We start from the raw sequence: 11,199 nt of genomic DNA, 5'->3' as shown, positions 1-11,199 counted from the left end.
TTAAAAGTTTGTGAATCCTTGGTTGTTAATACTGTGTGTGATAACCTGGATATGATCTACCTCTGTTTATTTTGTGACAGTTGTCATGTTGTTCTGTTCAGTGCTTGTTTGTTCTGAACGGTTAAACTGTTAAATAGTTTTAACACTTAAGATATTTTTGAAGTACATGAAAATGGTTTTAAAAATGTGTTTTTTAGGGTTTTTCCAATCCCAGTTCATTCCACTCGTCCAATTAAAATAGCAAGCTTATTACAATGCATATGAAAGAGGATGTCAATCTCAGTTGTTGTGCACTTTCTAAAAAGTGAAATGTGGGTTTTTCTGCAGTTCTGTGTGACGGGCAGGTGCCCTGACCAATCAGCTGCGATGTCTGCCCGAGTGAGGCCCCTGGCCCCGCCCACATTTCTCCTGGAGGGAGTGGAGCCGGTTGCGATGGCCACAGAGGATTTTATGTGAGCAATGCATTATGGGTGATAGATAAATGGATTACTATCTCAGTCTAAATCAGTGGCTGGTTAATGATCAATAAGTTATCGGTTATTGATTTGACTTTTTCTTCTTAAGAGAAAAGAATCACCCAGATGCTGGAATTTACTTCAACACAAACAACAGCAATAACAATGAAGAGTGAGTTCATACACACACACTACACACACTTACACTTCAGGTGCTTTAATCGCTTTAATCCTTATTTGTCTTATATTCACAGAGAGGAAAAAAAGAAGAAAAAGAAGGAAAAAAAGGAGAAAAAAGAGTAAGATTAGATGATTTTCGTTCATCCATGAATGGTTTATTTCAAGTCGGTGACCAACATGATGAGAACACTACTATAGTACTAGCAGCTAAAGATGGTTTTCTATCTTCTGCTGCAGCGTGTCAGTAAATATCAGTTTATTTTCCAAACATTAATTGTAATAATTCAGTGAGATGTTTGAGATCTGATCATCATCAGTCTGTCTGAAGAAACAGAACAAACTGAGACTCAATCCAGAAGAAGTCTGAGACGCTTCAAGAAAGATACCTGCAGAGATCCTGAGAAACTCTGCTCACGAGCCCTGCTTTAAACACAAAGACACTCACAACAAATGATGATTTCATTAATGTGGATAAAGAAAATCTATTTATGACACTATTTTGGTCAAAATGAACGTTTGATCTGATCTTTTCTACTGATACACTACAGCAAAAGATAGAAATACCTGACTCAAAAACATTTTTAGCTGCTGAAAATACTAGCATTCTAATCATTTTGGCCTTATAACTGTGTATTTGTGTCATTCCAGGAAAAAAGAGAAAAAGGAAAAAAAGGAGAAGAAAGAAAAGAAAAAAGAGTCAGAAGAGAAGGAGAAGGAGAAGGAGAAGGAAAAGGAAAAGGAAAAGGAAAAAGAAAAAGAGAAGAAAGAACCGTAGGGTCATCTTTGTTTAGACTGTCAGACTTCATTATCTTTGTCTCTTTTGTTACTGTTAATGCTGTTTTTATGCTACTAGAGAATCTCATTTGTTGGTTTCAGCAGTGGAAGATGGGAACTGTTTGGTGCAGATAATCTGTGCTCTATAACTCTCTAATGTTGTGTTCCAGACCAAAGGAGATTGAGGTTGTGGATCCTGCAGGTAACATGTACTACAACTGGCTCTTCGTGATCACGTGTCCTGTGATGTACAATTGGGTTCTCATCATAGCCAGGTTCCTACTCCTCCTTAACCCTAACCCAACACAGTCTGTTCATATAGAGCTGTGGAACTTAGTTCGACTCTCTCTGTCTCTCAGAGCTTGCTTCGAGGAGCTGCAGACAGATTATCTCATGTACTGGTTCATCCTGGACTTCTTATCAGATGTGGTGTACGTGCTGGACATGGTGTTCAGGACCAGGACAGGTGAGTTCCAGCTTCATCACATCCCTGGAGAACACTGAGCACGTTGAATTCATTTAAAATGGTATTGTCAAATTGATTGCACATATGATATTACTTAAACTGAACTGAGCTGGCATCTAATGACATCACAGAATCAATGATGTACTAACTTTAACTGAAAACTGAGTGTCTACTGTTGCCCTTTTGCATTATTACACACAATTTGTTCCCATTTCATATTGTAAATCTGCTTTGGGAGAGTTTACCAAAATATTTCAATTCTGTAACTAATGACTCATGCTCATGTTACTTAAAACTCGTAAGACCATCTCTAGAATACAAACTAAGATGAAATTTCAGATCTCTCTGACCCGCCACAGACAGCAAGGGTCTTACCATGATCAAGAGACGTTAGTCCATGTGATGTCAGTGGTTCAACCATGATTTTACAAATAATTTGAAGCTTTATGAAACATGGACTATTTTACCAATGTCCCTACTACATTTCTGGACCTTAATCGTGGTAGTACCCTTGATGTCTATGGAGGGATTTCATCAAAAATATATTTTTTTGTTCTTTGTTCTATGAACAGAGGTCTTGGAGGGGTTTGGAGAGCAATTCATGACAGAATTTTCATTTTTGTGTGAACTATCCCTTTAAAAGTACTGAAATCTTGTGTGTTTGTGCTCAGGATATCTGGAGCAGGGGTTGTTGGTGAAAGACGAGAAGAAACTTCGCGATCGCTACACAGAAAGCGTCCAGTTCAAGCTGGACTTGGCCTCTATGGTTCCAACAGACATCTTCTACTTGTTCTTCGGTGTAAAATACCCTGAGATTCGCATGAACAAGTTACTGAGGGTCAACCGCTTGTTTGAGTTTTTCCAGCGCACAGAGACACGGACTAACTTTCCCAACGTATTTCGAATCTCCAACCTTGTCATGTACATCCTGATCATCATCCACTGGAACGCCTGCATGTATTACTCCTTCTCCAAGGCGATGGGCTTCGGGACTGATCCGTTCGTGTATCCGGACCCCTCGGACCCGGAGTTTGGCCGCTTGGTGAGGAAGTACGCATACAGCATGTACTGGTCCACGCTCACACTTACCACCATCGGTGAAACACCGCCTCCAGTCAAAAACGAGGAGTACTTCTTCGTAGTGACAGACTTCTTGGTTGGTGTATTGATTTTCGCCACCATTGTCGGTAACGTGGGCTCCATGATCACCAACGCCAATGCGGCGCGAGCGGATTTCCAGGCTCGCATCGACGCCATCAAGCAGTACATGAGCTTCCGAAAGGTCACCAAAGACCTGGAGAAACGGGTCATCAAGTGGTTTGATTACTTGTGGACCAACAAGAAAGCGGTTGATGAGAGGGAAGTGCTGAAGTACCTACCGGACAAGCTGAGAGCGGAGATTGCTATCAACGTCCACCTGGACACTCTGAAGAAGGTGCGGATCTTTGCCGACTGCGAGGCCGGGCTCCTGGTGGAGCTGGTGCTGAAGCTCCAGCCTCAGGTTTACAGTCCCGGAGACTACATCTGCAAGAAGGGTGACATTGGCCGCGAGATGTACATCATTAAAGAAGGAAAGCTGGCCGTGGTGGCGGACGACGGAGTCACACAGTTCGTGGTGCTAAGCGATGGCAGCTACTTTGGAGAAATCAGCATCCTCAACATCAAGGGCAGCAGGGCAGGCAACCGAAGAACCGCCAACATCCGCAGCATCGGCTACTCTGACCTCTTCTGCCTGTCCAAAGATGACCTGATGGAGGCGCTGACCGAGTACCCAGACGCCAAGGCCATGCTGGAGGAGAAGGGACGACAAATCCTCATGAAGGTAAACCGTATTGAGAGAGTAACACATCAAAGCCCGTGTAGAGTTGACTGTCACCGTGAGGTCAATAGCAATAAATCTGTTGTAATGTTTCATTATGTGAGGAAAACCTGGTAGACTGGTAGATATTTATCACTTACCTACTATATTATGAAAATACCAGTAAAATAAGTACAAAATGCATGCATTACATTTCTCATTTATTTGTAACATTTTTTTTTGTTATTTTCAGTAGCTTCTGAGACAGTACTCAAGAAAAATAGTATAAACAGGATGTTAATTGAAGCCAGAGATGCTGAAGACAAGTAAAAAGAGGAGAGAACAAAATGTAAATATTGAATTAAGGGTGAGATATTAATGCAACTGACTGTCTTGAGAAAAGATTTAAGGTCATTTTCCTCTCCTCTTATATCAGTACAAAGCCCAGCTCTGCTTTGTTTACCAGCCTCTTGCTGGCAGAGGCCTGCTTTTATTTTATGTAGATATATTGTATGTATAAGAAAATTAATAATTAGATAAAACCTAAAGTCAGAATATCTATTTTTTCTCTTTATCCTGAAATTATACAATCTCAAAAAACAAAAAACTGCTTGTGCAACAATAAAATGCAGAGGTTGCATCTAATTTCAAATGGCTACAGAGATTTTTATTTAAGGAGTTGTTTGCCTCCAATAGACAATACATTTATTTGCTTTAAAAAAAATCTGAATCAGCCATTTTGCTAAAGTTTAAGCAAAAAAGTTTTAAAAACTGAAAGTGCAGTCTGAGCTGTCTTTTTCTATGAAATCTTCAGGTAGATCTTGTCTTTCATAGAGGCAGAGGTCAGGAATCTTGGGCCTAAAATATTTGGTGATCACTGCCTTAAAGAACATGCTAATTATTTACATGTTTACATTTTTGAATACTTACGTGTATATTTTCATGGAAAGATTCCTCTCAGTTCAGTGACAGAGGTGTTTTTCTCCAGAAGTTATATGAGATAAAAATGTGCAATGAACAAAGACATGGTCTCAAAATGTAGGTGGTACTTGTAAACACGTACTATTCTGATGATGAAATTTTAACTACAAATGCATGAAGCATCCAGTTAAAATGTTTAAGAACTTAAATATCGTAAAAACATTTTTGTACATGTTTTGACAACTAGTTAAAGAACAGATTGGTAAAGAACAGATAAGTCTGAACAAAGGTTCTATTACTTTTACTGTAAAACCAGAAACCATTAGCCAAAGTTCTGAGAATGTTCCTTGTTAGCTACAGTTAGTTTTTTAATAGCCATGGGCTTCATGGCATTGGATATGTGTTATGACAACCCCAGGCTTCTGCTAGCTGTCAGTGTGCGCTCGTTTCAGGGTTTCAGGCTCTACTTACGGAATGCACTTATGTGAGCCTGGAGCACAAAAGCAATCATAATCATAATCATCATATATTTGCAGCAAAAGCCTACAAAACACTGGTCAACCGACCCCGACCCCTGGTTTTCCCAAGGTTTGTTGTCACTGATGGAGTAAGCTGGCTTGTTGGTTAGCTGTCTTGCTCAGTTGAGGACACTTCATTTGTAGTGATTATTTGATTGCACAGATACTACTTGTCTCTGAATTCAATAATGAAGTGCCTTATATAAAACTGAATGTTTTATATATTACATATTATATATTACTATCTCTCTATTCTCCTTTTTGATACTGTTCAGTGCAATCTGTATTGTTAAAATGCTAACGGTGAAAGGTATGAAATTATTGTTAATTTATTATTAATTTTTCTTTTATGCCAAAAATCATTAGGATTTTAAATTGACTTAATTAATTTTGTTACTTCACTAACAATTCAACAGTGCAAGTCAATTCACAAAAGTGACAGGCCTTCTCTGATGACATCAGCTTGACGGCTTGGACGTGAGCATGACATCATTAACCACACCCCCCAGACGTCAGTGCTCGATGAAAACCCCTACTTCCCCTACACCCAGTCCATATAAAGTAGAAAAACAAGCCAGATCCTTTATAAAAGTAAAGGTCGAATTCCATGAAGATATTTAGTACATTTCCTACAGTACATTCAATTTTGATTAGTAACATGCAAAAAAAACTTTATTTTGACTTTATTTGGAAAATTTAAAGGAGATTTTATTAATATAAAGATTTTCTGCACACTCACATGTTCAAAAAGTTTGATCTATACTTAATCTATACTATCTATACTAAATATTGTCCTATCATAACAAATCAGACATCAATGGAAAGATTACTCTGTTTGTGGTTCAGGTTCACGTACTAAACAGAAGCTATAAAAGTGTGGATCTTAATGTTTTATCATTTTTATCCATAGGACAATCTTCTGGATTTAGAGTTGGCCAAGCAGGGTCCCGATCCCAAAGACATGGAGGAAAAGGTGGTGAAGATCGGAAGCGTGTTGGATGACCTTCAGACACGCTTCGCCCGTCTCTTAGCCGAACACGAAGCTGCACAAGGAAAGCTGAAGAAGCGCGTGAATAAATTAGAAAAGAAGATGACAGACTCCGGTGGAGCAGGGCTCTCTGAGATGCTGGACCCAGAACCAACGACAGCTGAGAAGAAAGAAGAGAAAGAATAAGATGACGTACCTGATTAAACTAATTAGTCTTAGAACTTTGAACAGAAGCCTTGTGTATTTTGTGATCCACCTTTGGTTTGGACTGGATTTGTGGAGATGGATAAAAGCGTAGATACACACCAGCTCTGGGCTGTCAGTCTGAAACAGTGTGTGTGTGTGTGTGTGTGTGTGTGTGTGTGTGTGTGTGTGTGTGTGTGTGTGTGTGTGTGTGTGTGTGTGTGTGTGTGTGTGTGTGTGTGTGTGTGTGTGTGTGTGTGTGTGTGTGTGTGTGTGTGTGTGTGTGTGTGTGTGTGTGTGAAGAAGAAATCTGATTTGCTTCTTCCGTCTGTCTGTGACTGGTAGCACACAAATGTAAAATACTGTACAGATGATTGGTGTTCACAGCATTTATCTGTCTTTAGTTCTGATCATATCATGTGTCATTTATTCTGTTATGTCTGTCATTAGAGGATATAAAAATAAAATCAATCCTTTTGTTAGCAAAGATCTAGTTTCACTCAAAACTCTTGTAAACAACATTTATACTTAGAGAGAAACACTAATAATGATGCTGCTCTAGCAATATCAGTTAAAAGTTTAATCAGAGAAATAATGGGCTGTAAAATTCAAAACATATTCAATAAAGAATTTCTGACCAGATCTTTTCATATGGCGATTGTCTTACTCGAGATACCCTACCAGTCAAAGGTTTTTGAACAATTTTGAAATTAAATTAAAAAGTTTTTTTAATTGTTGTTTTCTCTTCTGATCACCAAACCTGCATTTATTTAAACCAAGGTACAGCAAGAACAGTACAATTTCTTTATTTAACATAACTGGCTTTTTTGTTTTAATATATTTAAAAAATGTAATTTATTAATGTGATTTAAAATCAGTTTTAGCATCATTAAATCACATGATTGTTCAGAAATCATTCTAATGTTCTGCTTTGCTGCTCACAAAAAGTTAAATGTTATTTTTATGTTGAAAACAGCTGAGTAAAAAAATTCCAAATTTCTTTGATGAATGTAAAGTTCAGCAGAATTTATCTGAAAATAAATCTTTTGGAACATACTTGTCTTTATCATCACTTTTGATGAATTTAAAGCACCCTTGCTAAATAAAAGTACAAATTTTTCTAAACCCCCAACCATAAAAAAATTGCATATATTGTATAATGTTACAAAAGCTTTTTATTTCAGATAAACGCTGATTTTTAGGATCTTTCTGAAAGGGATCTCAAATCAGAAATGTTTCTTGAGCAACAAATCAACAGAGACTGGGGTAATGATGATTAAAATTCAACTGCGCATCACAGAAATAAAATAGTTTAATTATATAATATAGTTAAAACTATGTTATAGTTTCCCTACAATCTGAGTTAAGCATTTATTGGACCTGTAATGTTGAAAGGCGGACGTGTCAATGAAAGACGCATTCTGAATGCTGACGGGAGTTGTAGTTTTTAAGGGAGGATTCCCGCCTCAGCGTGATCTGTTAACAACTACATCTCCCATCATGCTCTTAGGCGCTGCCGTCTTCCGCATGCGTGCTGATTCCAAAGCTGATCGTTAGAGTAAGGCTCTTTATTTAAATCAAATAATTTTCCTTAATATTTCGCGCATGATGCCTGATGATTATAAACTGATTTATTCAGTTACTAATCAAAAGTTTAGTCGTTGAGCGGTTGCTTTTATTGAAAGCTGACGTGTTCTGTTATGCTTTCACTGTGCACCGTTTTTGTCAATGACTTTACCATGTTTTGTCGTGTTTCACTGGAGATCTTAAGTTGTTTTGTTACTGATTTTACTCTCATTCGCCATGTTTTATCTTTGTGCTGCTTTGCAGTGCAGTGTTTCATGTTTTATTTAAAGTGAGATTTTGCCATTATTTACCATGCTTCATCAGCAGGATTTCTCATTTTCGTCCATTATTAATTTGACAGAGTTTCTTTCTGAATTACACCCGTGTTCTGTGGGTGGTTTACCATGTTTCTTCAGTGGTTTCCCAGTGATTTGATGACCTTCGTCTCGTGTTGTTCTCTCAGTCATGGACCCGGCCTGGAGGCAGAGGGGTCGTGGTCGGGGTCAGGCCAGGGGTCACCGTCCTCCTGGAGCTGTGGGGTCAGAGGTCAGAGGAGCGAGCGAGGCCTCAGATGGAGACTCGTCTCAGTCCAGGTTTGAGAAGATCAGGAGGTCTAACCAGGCGGCTGCCCAGAGACTGACCACTGAGCCCCACAGCTCTTCCTCTGAGGATGAGGATGATGTTAGTGAGGAAGGAGGGAAGCAGGGGAAGATTCTGCAGTCGGCTCTGTCTCCGTACACCATTCACTCAGGTACTGACCTCAAACTCCTTCACTCTGGGCTTCTTATATTAAGCCACTGGATAATAAAATCTTCTTACTCACCAGTAGATGTTCAGCACACACTATATTGACAAAAGTATCCAGTGAACAGTATAAGGCAATGTTAAAGAAAGAAATGGCTGACTGAGTCAGTGTGGAACAACTCGACTATTCTCAGCTTTTGTAATATTGATAGAAGATTAATATTCACAAATCCAGCAGCTCATTAACACTTCGCTGTGTTTTATATTGTTCTTAGTAGTAGAATTTGTACTACTGTTATCCATATTATCATTTATTTTATTTATTTTTTTAACAGAAATACTGAATCTTAAGCACCACCAACAGTCCTAAGTTAAAATTACAAATATGCATTCATACGTGGTTCTTCTAATTACTATGCTTTGCTGACGTTTACTGTACATTCATATTTAAGAAGCTGTGCCATTATACAAAAACTTCATTTATTTCACTAATTCCCTTCAAAAGTGAAACTTGTATATTATATTCATCCACACACAGACTGATATATTTCAAATATTTCTTTTAATTTTGATGATTATAACTGACAATTAATGAAAGCCATAAATTAATTATCTCGAAAATTGAATATTACTTAAGACCAATACAAAAGAAAGGATTTTTAGAAATCTTGGCCAACTGAAAAGTATGAGCCTGTACTGCACTCAATACTTGTGTGCTCGGGGTGCTCTGATAGTGGCCTTCAGCTCTTCTGCATTGTTGGGTCATAGATTTTCTACGGGGTTAAGGTCAGACGAGAAGTTAAGAACTGGCCAGTTAAGAACAGGGACACCATGGTCCTTAAACCAGGTACTGGGGCCAGGTGCCAAGTCCTGCTGGAAAATGAAATCTGCATCTCCATAAAAGTTGGTCAGCAGCAGGAAGCATGAAGTGCTCTAAAACTTCCTGGTATACAGCTGCGTTGACCTTTGACCTCAGAGAACACAGTGGACCGACTCCATCAGATGGCATGAACCCCAAACCATCACTGACTGTAGAAACTTTACACTGGACCTCAAGTAACGTGGATTATGTGCCTCTCCTCTCTTCCTCCAGACTTCCAAAAGGAAATGCAAAATTTACTTTCATCAGAGAACGTAACTTTGGATCGCTCGGCAGCAGTCTAGTCCTTTTTGTGTTTACCCAGACGAGACTCTACTGACGCTGTCTTTTGTTGAAGAGTGTCTTCTAGAAGCACTGACTCCAGCTGCAGTCCACTCTTTGTGAATCTCCCCCATGTTTTTGAATGGGTTTTGTATCACAGCCCTCTCCAGGGTGCAGTTATCTCTATTACTTCTACACTTTTTTTCTACCACATCTTTTCCTTCCCTTCTCCTCTCTGTTGATGTTCTTGGACACAACAGCTGGCCTCTTTTGTGTCTTGCCCTTCTTGTTCAAGGTGTCAATGGCCGTCTTTTGGACAGCCGTCATATCTTCAGTCTTCTTCATGATCCTGTATCTACAGAACTAGACTGAGAGAGCATTTAAAGGCCATGTGTTTTGAGTTAATTATCTGATTAGAGAGTGGCACCAGGTGTCTTCAGTATTCAACCTTTTCACAATATTCTCATTTTCTGAGATACTGAATTTGGGATAGTTGTCAGTTATAATCATCAAAAGTAAAAGAAATAAACATTTGAAATATATCAGTCTGTGTGAAATGAATGAATATAATATACAAGTTTCACTTTTTGAATGGAATTAGTGAAAAATCAACTTTTTGATGATATATTACTTATATGACCAGCATCTATATATAATGTAGTGAGAGAGAAGGAAAATGTGTGTGTGTGTGTGTGTGTGTGTGTGTACGCTCTCACAGGTGATGCTGAAATCCATTTGCTGGAGAAGACCCGTCATTATTTACACGAGGTGTGTCAGTCTGGAGGAGTCACGTGTCTGATCTGCATCGCGTCTGTCAGGAGAACACAAGCTGTGAGACACATACACACACAAACTGTCACTCTCACACACACACACACACACACACACACACACACACACACTGAGCTTGTCTGCTCTCTCCATGTCTCAGGTGTGGAGTTGTGTGGCCTGTTACTGTATTTTCCACATCACCTGCATTCAGAAATGGGCCAAAGACTCCATCTTCCTGGTGTCCTCAGTGACCGATGAGGATTTTGGTAAAAAAGATCACCCATGGCCGTGGTGAGTATCTGACCAATCACAGCGCTCCCATCACTGGAGTGTCGCTTCACAGCTGTCTTTTTGCATCAGTCCCAAGTGCAGGTATGAGTACAGTCCTCACCAGACTCCCACCAGATACTACTGTTACTGCGGCAAGGAGGCGGAGCCTGTGCCCGACCCCTGGCTCCTCCCACACTCCTGTGGTCAGGTGTGTAAGCGCGAGTTTAAACCGTCATGTGGACATCACTGCCTGCTGCTGTGTCATCCAGGTACACACACAAAAAAGCACTCAAATACACATGCTCTCGCGCACACACACACACACACACACACACACACACACACACACACACACACACACACAGAGTGACACTAAAAGAAAAGTTTTTATTTTATTCCTGAAACTTATTCATGTAAAACAAAA

General features: G+C 39.3%; 2 protein-coding genes across 2 annotated transcripts in view; both read left to right on the top strand.

Moving 5' to 3' along the window:
* Positions 1-366: 366 nt before the first annotated feature.
* On the top strand, positions 367-6,286 carry cnga1b (cyclic nucleotide gated channel subunit alpha 1b). Its single transcript, XM_043232626.1, has 8 exons — positions 367-452; positions 565-627; positions 710-754; positions 1,284-1,406; positions 1,580-1,684; positions 1,769-1,875; positions 2,547-3,697; positions 6,023-6,286. The coding sequence occupies exons 1-8, from the start codon at positions 367-369 to the stop codon at positions 6,284-6,286; spliced, it is 1,944 nt and encodes a 647-aa protein (XP_043088561.1).
* Positions 6,287-7,769: 1,483 nt separating this feature from the next.
* nfxl1 (nuclear transcription factor, X-box binding-like 1) overlaps positions 7,770-11,199 on the top strand; it is a 19,952-nt gene continuing 16,522 nt past the window's right edge. The window contains 5 exon segments of the mRNA XM_043232627.1: positions 7,770-7,841; positions 8,313-8,600; positions 10,453-10,565; positions 10,666-10,796; positions 10,866-11,044. Of these exon segments, the coding sequence (XP_043088562.1) occupies positions 8,315-8,600; positions 10,453-10,565; positions 10,666-10,796; positions 10,866-11,044 (709 nt within the window). The 5' untranslated portion in view covers positions 7,770-7,841; positions 8,313-8,314.

This window comes from Puntigrus tetrazona, unplaced genomic scaffold (assembly GCF_018831695.1).
Source record: "Puntigrus tetrazona isolate hp1 unplaced genomic scaffold, ASM1883169v1 S000000586, whole genome shotgun sequence".
NCBI classification, from domain to species: Eukaryota; Metazoa; Chordata; class Actinopteri; order Cypriniformes; family Cyprinidae; genus Puntigrus; species Puntigrus tetrazona.
This window is presented reverse-complemented; position numbering and strand designations above follow the sequence as displayed.